This window comes from Colius striatus, chromosome 10 (assembly GCF_028858725.1).
Source record: "Colius striatus isolate bColStr4 chromosome 10, bColStr4.1.hap1, whole genome shotgun sequence".
NCBI classification, from domain to species: Eukaryota; Metazoa; Chordata; class Aves; order Coliiformes; family Coliidae; genus Colius; species Colius striatus.
The window spans coordinates 13,338,768-13,356,317 of NC_084768.1; the positions used below are offsets into that span (position 1 = coordinate 13,338,768).

At 44.0% G+C, this 17,550-nt stretch overlaps 1 protein-coding gene and 1 long non-coding RNA gene across 2 annotated transcripts; one reads left to right on the forward strand and one right to left on the reverse strand.

Moving 5' to 3' along the window:
- Positions 1 to 2,741: 2,741 nt before the first annotated feature.
- On the forward strand, positions 2,742 to 8,724 carry LOC133626221 (uncharacterized). The gene is made up of 4 exons (XR_009819374.1): positions 2,742 to 2,862; positions 3,399 to 3,446; positions 5,674 to 5,847; positions 8,645 to 8,724. It is a non-coding gene; the product is annotated as an uncharacterized LOC133626221 (long non-coding RNA).
- A 1,182-nt stretch (positions 8,725 to 9,906) lies between these two features.
- On the reverse strand, positions 9,907 to 13,268 carry LOC104552712 (pancreatic alpha-amylase). Its single transcript, XM_010205307.2, has 10 exons — positions 13,098 to 13,268; positions 12,438 to 12,584; positions 12,030 to 12,227; positions 11,576 to 11,806; positions 11,316 to 11,449; positions 11,108 to 11,230; positions 10,910 to 11,009; positions 10,583 to 10,704; positions 10,348 to 10,473; positions 9,907 to 10,096 (listed from the first exon to the last, which is right to left on the reverse strand). The coding sequence occupies exons 1-10, from the start codon at positions 13,266 to 13,268 to the stop codon at positions 9,907 to 9,909; spliced, it is 1,542 nt and encodes a 513-aa protein (XP_010203609.2).
- Positions 13,269 to 17,550: the final 4,282 nt, after the last annotated feature.

Genomic DNA, 17,550 nt, shown 5'->3' on the forward strand with positions numbered 1-17,550 from the left:
TCCTGTTACATCCTGAGCTGTAGATAATTATGGTAAATTATGGTAAATCATGGCAGGTTATTTTGAAGTACTAAGGCTGTGCAGTTTTCTGTACACTTGATACTAAGAGCTGAATGTTCTCAGCCTGCTGCATACATGTCCTCCATCCCCATCTCATGGCATACAAGTTGAGAATTTGAGTTGGAGAGTGGCTAAGACAGCTCTTTGCCTAATCATCTCTACAGGCAGAATTCCACATAGGATGTGCAAACTTGTGAACAGGTGTGAATGCCTAATCAAAATGCTAGATATACAGGAGACAATTAAATTTCTAATACCTGTGTGGGGAACTGTTGCTTCTTTCTCAGGAAAACTTGAATTATGGTAGAGAAGTTACATTGAGATCAACTTTTTGCATTCATGAATAATGGATATTAATTGCTCCTGATGATAACTATGCATAACAATCTAGGCTAGAGCTGTACATCCACAACGCCTGAATGTTTGGACAAGCAGTGAGTATAAAAGATGGGTGCTTCTGCCACTTTATATCAGCTCTTTGAAAATAGTTCTATCTGCAAGAGTGGGATTGTGCAATTCAATAAATGAGACAGATGAGACCTACAGAAATAAGCAGGGTGAGATACTTGCTGTTGATTGTTTTGAACTTAATTGTTGTGTAATACAGTCAGTATCTCAGTGTCTAACGAGATTTTGGTTTTAAATGGTTTAAAATGTATTCTTAGGAGTTACTATTTTCTGGAAGTTCAGTAAGACTTTTCCATGAGAGTTGAGCTCAGTTCCAGTAAAACCAGGCATACTTAGGGCTAAGAAGTGCACTCTTACATTAATGTCAATAGCAGCTGTGCATGAGCATCCAAGGACAGACTTTTTTTCCTCAGGGTACGTTCTACTTTGATGTTCCTAGAATGCATAACCCCTTAAAGTTAATGGGAGTCACATGGTATAGTATGCCTCAAGGATAAAGGATTCACTTCGAAGTTCAATATAATAACACTCCTCTCCATAAGCCAGACCTGGGCACTCTCTTTACATTGCTGAAAAACATCCATTGGATGAGGCTCTGAACTACCAGTTTATGTAATTATTTGCATCTACCAGTGTAAACAGAAATAGGTATGTTGAGTTTGTCGTGGCAATTGGTAGACTAACAAGATTTTACTGCTCCATAACAAATCTTCAGTGTGGCAGATCAGCAGTTTACCGCCTCCAGCTGCCAGCTCCCTCACTGTCTGAGACAGGGGCTCAAATAGCAAGCAGGTACCCGCTGCAGGGAATTTCCCTCATGATTCTGGAGGCATGTGTGTGTCTAGGACTCCTCTTGCTGTTCTACAGTGTGCAGACAAGACTAGATATTCTGTATTTGTAACGTTATGTATGTGCTTAGAATAGAATTTCTTTATAATCCTTTCAGCAGCATATAAACATACACATGTGCTTATGCACATTTCTCAGGGTGTCCTTGTGCCTTTGATGAACTCTTTGCCTGCCTGAGACCACCTACCTCTTATTCTCATCACTTGTGAGGTTCTCCACCTCCCTTCTTTGAAATGCTGCTACATAAGCACTTTGTTGTGATTCTTTGTTTTACTATAAGAGACAATATCAATAACTATTTAATAACATGACCAAGCAGTGGCCCAGAAATGAGAATACGATGTTTCCCCTTGAGTATACACTATCATCTTGCTCTGAATGACACCTTTTGTCTGCAAAACATTGTACACTGATGAGGCAACACCACAGCAGCTTCCTTCATCTACTCTCTCTGCTGCCTGAAAGTGGCTGTAATTATTAACATGATAGCTAACCAACAAAAATAGCTGCCAGACACTATTTAATGTCCTCAAATATCTCTTCTCCAGAAACTGAAGACATGAAATGGAAAATGAACGTGCAAGGTGTTAACCAATTGCAATATGTTCATTCTTATCTCTCAGTGTTTGGTGTTGAAATCCAGCAGCGTTGTTCCACTTGAGCCTGAACCTGTTGTACAGTACTTGTTAAAAGGAGAATTAAAACAAACCCTGTGGATGCCACTAACTTGTGATTATCTTCATTGAAAGTACCCATCTTACACTGCAGTTGCAAACAAGTAGTGTGCATGCCATCTGCTGTCAGCTTTTTAGTGGAGTAAGCTTTATCTTTGAAACAGTATTGCCATCTTGTGGTTCTGAGAAGTTCTGTCATTCTGTTTATTTTTGCAACTTTTTTTTTCTTCAAAGTTGGTAAGAGTTCCTGAAATGCCAAGGCACAGACAACAGAGCCGGCACTGCTTCAGCTGTGAGACGTACACAGGAAAGAAATGCAACTATTTAATCAGTCTGTCCACGAGACAATTTCACTTCCTCCCACTGAAAGGAACAGGGTGGTTACTTAAGGTTTTTATTAGAAGGGTCACTGTGAGATACCTGTTTGTAAGAGCTTCTTGTTAATTATTGCCCACTTGTGAAATGCAGTTTGTTCCAGGCACATCCTTCAGCAAAAGTCTGTACCCTTCATCTGTGTCTCCTGGACCGCTCAGAGTCCACAAGGTCATCCATAGTCCAAAAAGAGACCTATACTATCTTAAGAATACTTTTATTAATGATAAGGACTCAGAAAAGTGTTCTGAATTCACAGTGGCAGAAGACCAATTTTATTTTATTTCTCAAAAAATGGTTGTTTTCTATGTTTTCACAGTGCTAGTGTTGAGGAAACACGCTCTGAGTCACTTGTGGACAATGTAATGTACCATTGTCACTGTTCTTAAAGGATGCTGTGTCAAGAGTTCAAGACATGCAGCTCATTTGGCAATGGACAGAACCACTCAGACTTCAAAAAGAGTGAATGCAATTAACCTCTTGGTCCAGAAGATTGAAGGTAAGATGCCTTTGTCACCTTAGGTGACAGGAAAGGCTCAAGCCTTTTTACTGTACCAGTCATTTGTCAGATAACTCCAGAGCTCTGCCTTGTCAGATGAGTTGCTGAGCACCTGATGTTACGTGGCTGTGACTTTAAAGAAAGGAAGGATTTTTTTTCTCTATCCCTTTTTTAATGAAAAATGTCAAGCTGCTGATTGTCTGCTCATACTTTTATAGAAAATAGCAAGCCTCATATCAGAACTACTTACATTCTTGGTATTAAATGCTCTGATGACCCAAGAGAGTGCCACTCATCGTGCCCAAAGCAAAGGCTTGCTGTACCTGAAGTCAAGGCCCTGTAAACAAACCTCCCTGAGGCTTTGCTCATTCCCGGTCATCTTGGAACTATTCTACCAGGCATAAAACCACTAGTTTTCAATATTCTGGAATTGAGTTTGTGTAGAAATCTGCTGAGGACAGAGCAGACAACATCTGTGAAAGTTCTTGCCCATGTATAGAGTAGATGAACTCATGAACTCGCTGTTTTGCTTTCAGGACACTGTTTCAAGTGAAGCCTGTGAACAAAGATTTCCTGTTTTGCAGGTAAGTTCCAGAGTCACTACATGGTCAGGGAAGAAAGTTTATTGACAAAGGGCTTTTCTTCATAAACCAAGGATTGTCTCCATGTTAAACTTTATCAAAGCTGTACACACCTGTGAAGTGCTTTTGATGAAGCAGTATCTTTCTATGAAACATCTATCTATAAACACTGTCTTTCCATGATAAACCATAAAGCAAATACATGAAGAGAAATTGAGATTTTTAACAATCTTTATATCATCTGATGGATGAAAACAAAACACATCATTCTTTCACTGTATTGACACTAGAAAAGAATTATCATGGATCAGGTCTCAGAGCACACTAACACATGACATACTGCACAACCTTTATACCTAGAACCAGATATTGGAGAGAAAGGATGGGGATTATTTATTCATTAATGCAGTGAACATCTGCCAAAATCTATCTAGTTATTTTACAATCTCCATTTCCACAAAGTTGACCATCTGCTCTGTCATCAGCAAAGATCTTGTTCTAAAAGCTAAATCAAAAGATCACCTGTCTTGTGCACCTTGTTCTCGCTTAATACAAACAAAATGTTAATGGTATCCATCTGTAGGGATGATGGTGACCTGAAGCAGGTACATGCTCATTGAGTCAAACTCAGCAGCTGGAGTTGCAGTAAGTAAGTAGAATGACAATTAAAATGTTTAGATTCTGTCAATAACTAAAAGGCATGAAATAACGTGTACTGCTTGAATCAGTCACTTCGTAACTGTAATGCAAAATCTTCAGATGCTTCTAAAATCCAGCGACACAGAACTTAAAATAAATATTAACCTTCCTTAAGGTGATGCTAAAGTCTCAAATGAAACTATTGAACTTATATTCTCTTTATATTTCAAGGTACACATTTAATAACACAGAAGGATTTTATCACTGCGTCAGTATAAAGTATAATGCAATAAACTGCCAAATTTGCATTTAATATGAGAAACTGAGAGGGTTTTTATGTTCTGGTTCTTAATATAATTGTTCAAACTACAGAGTAGCATATTCCATGTTTTGCTTTTTTCCTTGTTTCCCTCCCTGTCAAACTGAGGGAAAATAAGAGGAAGGTCTTAGAGCCTTTACATGATTTCAGTGCTGGCTTAGAGAAGAGGATATTATCATATTATTTGAGTGAGTTAATGGGCTTTTATGTTGCTTGTACAGCCATCACTGGCCTTGCAGAAATTTATTGTGTTAGTTTTACCAAGAAGGTGGAAGCTTTGCAGGACCATAAAGACTTGGATAAAGTGCTAAGGAAATTTGCCAGAACCAGTGATCATTAGGGACTGACCTCCTTGGCTGAGGCTGCTGAGGAGCTGCACTACTAGAACCACTGCAGCCCAGAACAGCTGAACCTGAGCCTCCAGACTGCTGACAACACTTACAATGTTTTGCCACTGTTGTCAAAACCCAAAGTTTCCTCTAATGATCAGACTGCAGCTAGCAGCACATTTTGGATGCTTAGCACTTGGCAGACAGGCAGCGTTTAAGCTACATGCTTATTTGCAATTCACTAGAATTGTTTCATCTAGCACATTCTGGGCACTAAGTATAGAACTATCAGCAGAAATTACATGACTTCATCAGTCTCTCTCAATACCAATTAGTGGTTATTTTCCAGAACAGTCCAATTTAGATTAAGCTAAGCTGTTACGTTATTAGTGCTTACATTATCCTGATGATCATGATCTGATTTCTTTAATTAGGCACATCAGCATGTCTGTGTAAGATTGCTGTTTTCTAGATAGTCTTTTCAACTTTTTTTGTTAGAGACTCATTAGCCTTACTGACACATCAGTGTGTATTCCAAGAAACACATAGTAGTTGGTCCTTGTCTCAGAGTTATATGTGGTCTTTGTGAAAGATGCTTTTTAATCAAACAAATAACAATTGCATTCAGTGAGAGGATGGGAAATTACAGGCAAAATTCTACTTATGCTTTACTACAAACAGGCTTAGGCTGTAGGCTATTAGAGATAACAGACTAAAGCATGATATTTACACATGATGAAAGCAAATTTACCTATGCCATGTCTCTTTCAAAATAGTCCTCACCACAGCACATTCACCAGGTCTGCCCACAGGCTGAGCTTTGCTGGGCACGGGAAGGGACCTGTGTAAAATAAAAGACCATTTGCTTTGTCTGAAGCAGAGTGAGGCAGAAATTCCAGATTTTGTTCAGGTAGCATTGTAATAATCTGATTTTTCTCTTCAGTTTTCTAGAGACTGGAGCCATGGCCAAGTGACAAAGCAGAGGGAGCTCCTGGTGTGCAAGGAGATCTGTGTGTGCTCCCTGGGACCTCAGCTCTGCCGAAGCAGCAGGGGATTCCCCAGGGCTCAGCCTGTCCTCAGCCTCTTCCCAAGGCACTGCAGTTAACTGATCAGCCAGGTAACACTGGGCAAAAAAGCCCTCTCATATAGTCAATGTACTCTCCAAGTAATTTTTTCTCCATACACAATGACTTGTTTGAATATATCAGGTGTCCAAATAGATGACATTAGCATACCATCTCTGAACAAAGCACTTCCTTCTGCATTAAGTTTTCCAGGTAATGGTAAAAAGTAATTCTGAAGGCATATAGTAAGTGTAATTGAAAGCATTCAGGGCACACCTGCAAATCCATCTAGGCTGTTGTAAACCATGCAAAACTACTTTCTTGGTGACAGTTTGTTGAGCATAAAAATGGAATCTGAAGAGCCTAAGGTATTTATTTCAATTCAATGAGAAGCTCAGCAAAGCTTCCAATTCAGTTACATCCTGTCTCCTGAACATACAGATGACGCCACCTATATTATGAAGATAGATACAATGCTGTCTATATACTATACACACATACTAGTAGTTAGAGTGAGATTGTATTTATCTTGCACAATTGAAATAATACTTTAAAAATTAGAGAGCAGTGAAATTGTGGTTTGGGTTTTGGTTTTTTTTTTTACACTGTCTCTGGTTTACTGCATATTGTTTCTAAAGTACAGCAGAACAGTTTAAAATGTGACCGTGACCTCAATGGCAGAACAAACGGCTATTCTAGAAGCTCTAGGTATCTGTTTTAGGAAATTTGTTCATTCCCACATATTAAAAGTTTGGGCTTTCCTAAGTATTTGTGAAGCTGTGTGGTATGGCTCCAAACTTAACAACAGGCAAAAGATGTCATGAATTTAAAGAGCATCTTTTTTTCCTCTTTTTATATACTGTAGCACTCAGAAAATTCAGTTCACATTTGAGATGTTGTCAGTTGGACATCCCACGCAGACTGAATTTCATGTAATCACTGTCATTATAGCAATAATTAAACATAGCTGTGAACAAAATACTTTTCTAATGACATGACACAAGGAGGGGTTTTTTGATGGCTTGTTTTTCTGAAAGCAGAATGCCTGTTATTTTTCAAGAATGATAGAAAAATGTATGGAACCAGAGACTGAAGAGGTGTTGCCAAGGTGCTTTACAGCAGCATGTTCCTAAAAAACTCCAAAGTGATTTTAATTAATAGAAGCACAAATGTTTCTTGAACAACTGAAAAATATCATCATGAGTTTGCAAATACTAATTAGTGGTCACTTTGTTCACATATAAACTAGATGAAGAGTGTTTCCTCAGAATTGCTTGAGGACAAAATTTGTCGCTTATAAAACACAGTTGTAAAATAAAACATTTATTAATTATCCATTTTCTGGTGGATGAAAAATGCCAATAAACTATCTTTGTTTCCAATCAGAAGGCTCCTTTCCAATAACAAAAGAATTGAGCTGTAGATTTTCTTGAGATTTTTACATTAGATCTACTCTTAATCTGGTTTGAAAATATTCTCTGTATTGCACAAGACTTTGAAGCACTGCTAAGAACATGGGAAGAAGAACATGAGATTATACATACAGTTAATCAAGTAGTCAAAAAGCAATAAAGTCATGAGAACAGACCATTGTGACATAATAATTGTCTCATTTTCACAAGATTAATTTCTTGACATTGAGTAGATGTTTATTTTTCATTGCTGTCCTTGGTGTTTAGATTGCAACTTTATCCAGCACTCTGATCGACTTACTGAACACCTGTTCCCCAAAACAAAGCACATTTTGTTGAAATCGATGTGACTAACACCTTGCCATTGAGGATATAAAATATTTTGCATTATTTAGCTTTCCATTTTAAAATGGGATACATACACACTTGAAAACCTTTTTGTCAAATACCTTCCATGAGGTTGCACCTGCAATTATTACAGGTCAGCTAACAAAGTTTGTATGTGTATAAATATCAGATCATGTGAGGCAAATAATCTACTGAATCCTGTATGATTAGAAAAATTCTATTATGAGATTTTTATGCCCATCTAGACAAAAACAAGGAAGGAAAAAATGGAAGTGGCTTTCATTTGGTGACAGTGAACTTACTTCTAATTCATTTGTACTAAACTGACATTCAGCATACACCCGGTTTCTTGACTCTTCAGGGGAAATATTGCCAGGAGAAAACAAAGCATAGTTTAAGGTCATTAAAGAGTAATGAACTATAACATACAAACATGAGTTTTACCTTACTGATAAAAAGAAATCTGCCCATGAAGTCCATTAGGCAATAGGATAGGTTTTCAGAAGCAGTCACTGATGCATCACAAAGCTACGTTCAAAGGAGATTAGATAAAGCACTTAAGAGATAAGTGGAGAGGATCATCTTGTAATTATAGAGCAACCAAAATTATCTTATTCGGCCTCTGATCTTTAAGTGTAGGATAAACAGAACATGGCATGAGATGCAATGAACAGAGAGCTACCTGGGACACCGGAAGATGAGCATTTTCCCAAAGCTAGCAGGCATGGAAAGAGCAATTGTATCGCAGCCATGAGTGGCAAGGTAGTTGCAGAAATTCAGGGCTAGATTACATGGGTTCCTTGTTTTAGAAAAAAAACACAGCCCTCCACAGTGAAGTTACATCACTTCTCCAGTTTGCCAGCTTTGTCGGGGGCTGCAGACTTGTTGAGACAAATCTCCAATCTCATGTGAGGTAAGAAAATGACTTGACTGGTTGTACAATGAGTTTATGATACTCAGTGCAACAAGAGAATATCAGCAGAGACAATATGTGACTTACCTCATGAAGAGAGGTAGAAGCATCATCCCACCATGTGGAAAACCAGGAAAGTGATTTTTATTGCAGCTATTTTGACTTCTTTTTTTGCAGATGGAGAGGTTTCTTAAGCAGAACTGCCATCTTCACTTCCCTTGGCAAGCAGCAGAGTGCTTATCTAGGGACCACAACGATTCTGATGGCGATGCTGGTGATGAATATGACAGCTATTTAATGTAAGAGATGGCTAATTTAAAAAAAAAAAATCTGTAGCAGCACATGCTGAAACAGATTCCAAGGAAAAACAGACAACTAAATCCAAATCCTCTGCTCATTGGTTTTTTCTGCTACATTTTCTTCTGCCTTGGATCATCTGAGGGCGCCTATCAAGAGGTGTCTTAACATCCCATTCCTCTTGCATAGCATGCATACAATCCTGACACCAGAATGTGGCAGTCTTATTGTCAGCACAAGGTCATTACTTCTAGTTTCACAGAGTAAATAGACAATTTGGTACAGGTTACAGCCCCATACAATTCTATCAATCACAGCTGTCATTTCTTTCCCCAGGTAAAATATGAAAGTCTTATCTTCAATACATAAACATGGTGCTTTCTGATCCACTTTAAGGCTTTAGCCTTGTCTTTTTGTTGTTTCAATCATCTGCAGTTCCTATCCATAGATACAGTTTGATGCTCTAGCCAAGCCCATCATATATGCTGCAACCCTTCACATGAGTTACCTCTCTCTTAAATTAAACAAATATAGAGAGAATTCTCTCTTCATGACTGCCTGAATCTAACACAGTCTCCCTGAGCTTTCCAGAGAACACAAAGGAAGATCTACTAGTACCAAAACAATAGCCTGTGTCAGAAGACGAAAAGCAAAACTGGTAACAGTGTGGCAAACTACATTAGAAGAGAGCAGAACAGAGGCCAGTTAGACCACCCATGCACTCTCTACCACCACAAAAAAGAAAAATCACCCTTAGAAGCACACCTGGAGTGTGCAGCTGAGCATACACACAGGGCTGCTTGGGGGGACGGAGGTGGGGGTGCAGGTCAGGCAGAGCAGCACTGCATTTAACTTATAGACTGTGGCTTTGGGTCTTGTTATCAATTTTTTTTCGTCATGTTATGTTGTGAGCAGGGAGGTGGAGTGCTACATTGCCTTAAAACCCAGCACTGCACTGACACCCTTTGTGATGTGATAAAGTCACAATCCCATTCAGTAAGGGAAAAAGCGTCACTCTTCTCTTTGATTGCCATTTTTATTCACCCAATACAGGCAAGCACCCGTCCTTGAACGCCACAAATCGCTTCTGGGCCAAGCGTTGACCGTACAGAACAATGGCACAACACTTTCAGCCGAGCTCTTTACAACTTGGCATTAACATGGATTGCAATAAATGGGTCTTCAGCACTGTTACTGATCTGGAAATGGGCCTTTCCATCCCCAGACACGGACACCTGTTTGCCAGTACATCTGTTGTTTTCCTTCTGTCCAGAGATAACGTCGCAGTAGGTACCCGCGGGCAGCCCAGTTTGCAGAGAGACGTTCAACTCCCTGTGTGAAAACAAGGGACTGCTCTTCAGCCTCTGTGTACAAAACAGAGCTTTGCAACCAGCTGGAGGCTGGTCTAAGCTGATGCTACTCCCTCCCTTGGAAGGGCAAGGCAAAGCGTCAGCTTCCTAAGCCCACCCCTCCCTGGGCCGGGGTGTCGCTCTGTGGCACACAGGACACTCCTCTTCCCGTCCTATTGCCGAGCAGGGATGTGACGCTTCCCCCTGGGGACACGGGCTCTCCCTCTGACTCACCAGTCATCGTTGTTGAAGACGATGAAGCCTTTATTGCCACGGCCAAATGCTACCTGGTTGCTGCCGTTGTCCCACCAGTTGGAGAAGGGCTGCCAGTCCACCACGTTGCGGAAGATCACCATGTTCCTGCCAAGGCCAGGGCCCACTGGCACTGCGGCTGCACAGTCTCCAGCACCACCACCAACCGCAGGCGCGGGCAACGGCTTCCACCAAGTGTCAAGCCACAACCTCCTACCTGATCTGGCGCCAGCGGTGCTCACAAACCCAGTCGTTGCCACAGGTTGTGTCTGCGTTGATAGTGACCGGCTTGATCGACCCATCCGAGTAACTTGGGGGGCCCATCCAGTCGTTCTCGTCCTGTTGTTAAACAGACAGCTTTACAGCTTCTTACTGAAAGCACAGACAGCCTGTGCGTGAGGAAAGGTCAGAGGGAGCATCCCATTTCCACCTGCGACACCCAGTGTGGCACACACAAACCACCTAACCCAGCCAAACGCTCTGCACTGCTGCTCTCTTCTCAGCCTCACTCAGCAGGAGGCCAGTTCCAGCATTCCAAGCTTACCTTGCCGTTGACAAAGTTTCTTGACCAGCGAAAACTCGACATGACGCGTGGGAACCCATAGGGATGAGCGAGCATGAAACCCACGGCCATTTTATAGAGCCTGGTCATCAGACACAGAGAGTCACAAGGTGTGGAAAGGGAAACTGTGACAGAGAAACCAAAGGCACAAGCATCCCCCACACAAGAGCAGCTCCTTACCTTGAGTCCCAGAAGGTCAGAATGGAAGCTCCACCGGCCCCGTGACCCCTCTGGTTGTCATGGTTGTCCACAAAGACCAGGGCTCTGTCGGCAGGCACAAAGCCCCAGCCTTCTCCCCAGTTCCTAGCCAAAAGAACAAACACTTGGAGCTCCCCTGTGCACTGCTGTCTCCAGCACATCTGCACAAGGCCAGCCCCTGCACCCTTACTTCAAGTAGGCCATTTTCTCGCCATTCCACTTGCGCAGCACCGTCCCCAGTTTGGCTCCGTACTTGAATTCTGTCACTCGGCCATTGCCAAAGTACTGGCTGCCCTGGACGGGCTCTCCACCCAGGTCAATTACCTGGAACACCAAGGAGAGAATGTGTGGTAAAGAGGAAGGAAGGTGCATTTCCCCTTTTCCTCTGAAGGGAGAAGGCAAAATAGAGAACAAAACTACAAACACCAAGGACAAAAATGCAAAGCTTACCTCCTGGTAAATGAAAGGCTTTGTTCCTGCAGGAAACCAGGCAGTATTTAGATTTTTCAGCTTGTCCAGAAATGCTTTGATGTCCCCAGGCCACATGTGCTTGGCAGCATCCAGCCGGAAGCCTGCGACGCCAATGTCGATGAGGTGGTTCAGGTACTCGGCGATCGTGGAGCGCACATAGTCCTTCCCAGTGGCCAGATCCAGGAGGCCAGTCACGCGGCAGTCCCGCACCTGGGCAAGGAAAGCAAACAAAACCAAACCCGAAAGACTGGAGTACTTCTCCTGTGCCTCTCATCACTGCTTCATTCACTTGTCACATGGCCAAGCACAGCATCGATGAGAAACTACCACCTTTGCTTTGCCTTATGGCAATGTTTGCACCGCAGCTTCAAGATTAAACACAAAGGGAAAAAAGAAAGGAAAAGGATTTCAGGCTTTTGCCAGAGAAGGTTACCTGATTTTCATCACCATAGTTTTCAACCTCTCCGCTTCCAGTGTGACATTTGCCATCATTGAAATCCCAGCCAGAGTAGGGCACAGCTGGAAAGCTCTCCTTCCCAGCATCAAAATAGCTGCCACAAGTGGAATGTGTGCCTGAGCCCCCCGCAGCCCCACACATGTGGTTGACAACAGCATCCACATAAATACGAACCTGCAAAAGAAATGAGTGCGTTCCAGTGTGTATTCTAACAACAGTGAGATAACAGGCAGAGCTTTCTCACCTCAGTATTTAGTCAACCCTTCTTTTCCCCCCTCCAGTTCATTCTCCATTCACACCTCCCTTGAAGACAGCAGCATTAACTTTCCTGAGCTGACCCAGCCCTCATTGCCAGAACAGACACAGGGTTCTCAAGGCACTTACTCCAACATTATTGCATCTCTTCACCATGTCTTTGAACTCATCTTCGTTTCCTGATCGAGTGCAGAGCTTGTAGCTGATGGGCTGGTATCTCTCCCACCAGGGTCTGTTGGGATTAGTAATGACGATGTTCTCATTCGGGGGTGAAACCTGCAGATGAAACCGTGTACTATGGTAAGGAATTGATTGCTTCTCTTTCAAGGCTTTAAGGGCAAAGTCTGCTCAGCACCACTGGCCTCAGAGGCAGGCTGGTGCCCAACCCCATTTGCCTCTCACAAGGCACAAGCTCAGCTCTGAGAGATGTCCCTTTTGCCGACTGGCAAGACACAGGTTTTCCTTTGTTCCTGTAGGCTGGCCAGATGCAGCATGGGCCTGCCTTCAGGGACAGCAGGACTCTTTCCAAAACAGAATGAAGGAGAAAACAGCTGGGCAAGGGCAGTGGTTCATAAGGAAGCATGCCCCTTTGCAACCAACCTGCTTGAGGCACAGACAGAGCCATGAGCCCTGCAGGCTCTAGGACTGCATCCAACAGCACTTCCTCCTTCCACCCTTCTTTTGCCAGCACCATTGCTCCTGGGAGCTGGCTGCCAGGTTGCCTTCAGGCATTCCGAGTTATTAACTGCACAACACCGTTTTCCTCCCTGCTTCCAGGGAACAACTCACCTGAACTCCTCCAAAGCCATTGGGAGCTAAGTAGCGCTCACACTCAAGAGCAATATCAGCCCAGCGCCATTCAAAGAGGTGGACAATGGATGTCGTGCCAGAGACAGTGTTGGGGTTGTACTGACCCCAGCAGAGCCCTGTGGTTGCCAGCAGGAGCAGGAGGCTTCGCATGGTGCCAGCAGTTCCAGCCTGCGGGCTCCCAGCTCCCAATTTATACTCCCGCAAGGTGACAAAGTTCCTCTTGCAGTTGCCCAAATTCCCACAGCCCAGTGCTATCAACCAGCTCTCGTTTGCATAGGCAGCTCCATATCACACTCCTGGTTTGTTTTGTCCCAGATTTCCCAACAGCTGAAGATAACACACCTTGTTGGAATGATTATACATGAGCCTGGGAGCACTGCACCCGAACTCAGAAGGGTACATTTTCAATCAGGTACACAGAAGTGCTTTCTCAAACTTAAGCCAAAACACAAGAAAGACCCTGAAAGGGGGCTCTAGAAAGCAAAAGGAGAGAATGGTGATGAAAAGACAACTGGAAATCAAACAGCTCTAGGGGAAGGAATGAGTCTGACAGCATCCAGAGGCATCCAGCTCTTGGGGTTGGTCTGAGTTTAAACCAGGGTAAACTTTCCTCACATGGTCATACAGAGCTCTGCCTGACTGAAAGGGATCAGAGCTGCAAGTGTTTTCCTCTGCAACAGATGCTCAGCCTAAGATTTCATCTCACTTGGAATGAGCAGTGATGATTCCTCTGAGTCAAGGAAGGAGATCCACAGTCAGATGCCAAGGGATACTGCAAGGAGAGCTTTAGCTACCTGACATAAAACTGACACTAAAGGCAGAGCTGTTGCCCAAGCCCCTTCACTCTTTTCCTACCATTTCCTCCTTCAAACTAATCTTCTAACTTTTGTTCAAGATTTAAATTCAGGTCATCGTTTGGAATTGAGGTCAAGGTGCCAGCAGCAAAGTTTCATGAATAAGCATGAATCATGTCAACGATAAAACAACACTGAGCATACAACCACAAAATCCTACATCTGATGAATAACTGGGAGGAAAACAAAAAGTTCACAAAGAAATGGCCCATCTACTCCCAGGGCAAAGCAAGCTCAGTGCAGCCTGTACCTGAACTGCCTCTAGTACACTTGCTTGTTTTTTTCCAGAAACCAGCCACGCCACTGAATATGTCACAGACATCCTTCTCTTTCCCAGAATTTGCCAAGGACAAAACACAGAAGCAGGGCCCATTTGCCCACCTGTTCGATTTCGTATCACAGACCTTATTAATAGACATTTTTCCACTACAAAAGGGAAACAGTAAAGTGCTGTCAATTACATTGCCTGTTCCTTAACAGGGAGGAACAAGAGAGAGAGGATTGCACCTGAGGATCACCAGTTCAATGAGAACAGACACTCCCTTCCACACCCCACAACTCCCCCACTTCCTTGCTATTGCCAAGAGCAACCTAAGGTGTCTGAGGTCAACTTGCACATCACCACTCCCTGGGGGCTTCCACCCTGTGTCAGTTCCCAGGGATAGCTGCTTTCTACTGGAAAACACAGCAATCAGCCAAGGCCAGGAAGGGCTCACCCTTGGTAGCCCGATGCAGTGGCTGCCCAGCCCACAGCAAGGGGACAGGGAGCCCTCACATGAGGGGCTGTTCAGCAGCTCAGTCTCAACAGCCTGCTGTTATAACCCCAGGGGGAAGCATTTCAGGTGCAGTTCCAAACACACCATCTGTTTTGGTACCCTAAAAAGGCTGGGTGCCTCACAAACTGGCTCTGATTGTCAGGGGACTTTCAGGGGAGGTGGAGCTTTAGGTAGAGGAGACATTGGAGGGGTTTGGCTTTGCTCGGAAATGCAAATTGTTCTAGTTCCTTGGATTCCCTAGGATCACTGGAAACCTGGTTGTGAGGAAGCAGAGAACGTGGGTTCTAGACCTTGACACGAGATCCTAAGGCTTGCAAGCTTTCCACTGTGGACCTAGAAAAGCAGGCCCTGTGTGGTCAGAGCAAAGCTCTGTCAGTTGAAAACACAATGCTGCACAGCACCAGCAACACCTTCCTAGCACTGCTGCAGCATCGATACACACACAAAACCTTCCAGTAAGTGACTAATAACTCCCCTCCGAGGGAAGAAGGCCCAGAGCAGACAGGCCAGAGGGACTAGCCCATAAAGCTCAGGGAGTAATGCAGACTGTGACTATCCACAGCTGTTGCAAAGAATGCTGACCTTATCTCAGCACAGAGGGCTGGAGGTGGCCTTTAGTTGAGATAAACAGCTCTGCCAGTTAAGTGCATCAGCTGGTAGTGTACCCGCTCAGTCAGGAGGTAATTAAGAGTGTGAAGGGCTCCCTGCTGTAACCAGACCAGCATGGTGAGGAGTGTGCACGTAGCTCAGCACAGAGATGAGAAAAGCTAACCAACCAACAAAAGATTCTCAAAGACAGTCATGGGCCTTAAGCTGGTTTCAACCCCCATATTCCCATTCAGTGCCTGGGGACACCCAGAGCCCCGATGGTGAGTGTATTCCAGACACTAGTAACTGAGCTCACGTAGACACAGACACTGTCACTGAACTGTGGACTGCAACTGTTACATTCAGCCAAGTGGAACTTACGTTTGTATTCTCATGGTAGTTTATTATTGGATCACTCTGCCAAGTCAGGAAAAGTGTCTACCATCAGCTATGTTCAAAGATGTAATTGTCATTGAATCACAGAATCTCAAGGGCTGGAAGGGACTCCAAAAGCTCATCCAGTGCAACCCCCCTGCCAGAGCAGGACCACCTAGAGTAGGTCATACAAGAACTCGTCCAGGTGGATTTGGAATGTCTCCAGGGAAGAAGACTCCACAGCCCATCTGGGCAGCCCCTTCCAGTGCTCCCTCACCTGAACAAGGAAGTTTTTCTTTGTATTTCTTTGGAACCCCTTCTGTTCCAGCTTGTCCCTGTTGCCCTTTGTCCTATCATTGGCCATCACTTGAGAACAGCCTGGCTCCACCCTCCTAACACCCATTCTTTATGGATTCTAAACATTAATGAGATCATCCCTCAGTCTCCTCGGAGCCACAGAGCCTCAGCTCCCTCAGCCTTTCATCCGAAGGGAGATGCTCTTTCTGAGAGGCGAGAAGTGCTGTGTCACCTTAAAACCCAGCACTGCACTGACACCACTAGTGACATGATAAAGTCACAGTCCCATTCAGCAAGGGAAAAAGAATCACTCTTTGATTGCTATTTTTATTCACCCGATACAGGCAAGCACTCGTCCTCGAACACCACAAATCGCTTCTGGGCCAAGCACTGACCATACAGAATAACGGCACACATTTTCAGCTGAGTTAGTTACAACCTGGCATCAACGTGGATTGCAATCAATGGGTCTTCAGCACTGTTACTGATCTGGAAATGGGCCTTTCCATCCCCAGACACAGACACCTGTTTGCCAGTACATCTGTTGTTTTCCTTCTGTCCAGAGATAACGTCGCAGTAGGTACCCGCGGGCAGCCCAGTTTGCAGAGAGACGTTCAACTCCCTGTGTGAAAACAAGGGACTGTTCTTCAGCCTCTGTGTACAAAATAGAGCTTTGCAACCAGCTGGAGGCTGGTCTAAGCTGATGCTACTCCCTCCCTTGGAAGGGCAAGGCAAAGCGTCAGCTTCCTGAGTCCACTCGTTGGCCCCCTGTGCCCTCGCTCTGGCTCCCCATGCCCAGTATGCCACAGAACATCCCAGGCTGTAGCATCGCTCTGTGGCACATGGGACACTCCCCTTACTCCAACGTTATTGCATCTCTTCACCATGTCTTTGAACTCATCTTCGTTTCCTGATCGAGTGCAGAGCTTGTAGCTGATGGGCTGGTATCTCTCCCACCAGGGTCTGTTGGGATTAGTAATGACGATGTTCTCATTCGGGGGTGAAACCTGCAGATGAAACCGTGTACTATGGCAAGGAATTGATTGCTTCTCTTTCAAGGCTTTAAGGGCAAAGTCTGCTCAGCACCACTGGCCTCAGCGGCAGGCTGGTGCCCAACCCCATTTGCCTCTCACAAGGCACAAGCTCAGCTCTGAGAGATGTCCCTTTTGCCGACTGGCAAGACACAGGTTTTCCTTTGTTCCTGTAGGCTGCCCAGATGCAGCATGGGCCTGCCTTCAGGGACAGCAGGACTCTTTCCAAAACCGGGTGAAGGGGAAAACAGCTGGACAAGGAGAAGGAGACTCCATACACTCCCTGGGCAACCCATGCCAGGGCTCCCTCACCTGAGCAGTGAGTTTTTCCTTACATTTAAATGGATCTTTTTGTGTTTCAGCTCATCCCATTACCCTTTGTCCTGTCACTAGATTCAACAGAAAAAAGAGATGCCTCTACCTCCTGACACCCATCATTTAGATATTTGTAAATATTAATGAGATCTCCCCTCAGTCTTCTCTTTTCTAGGCTAAACAGCCCCAGGTCCCG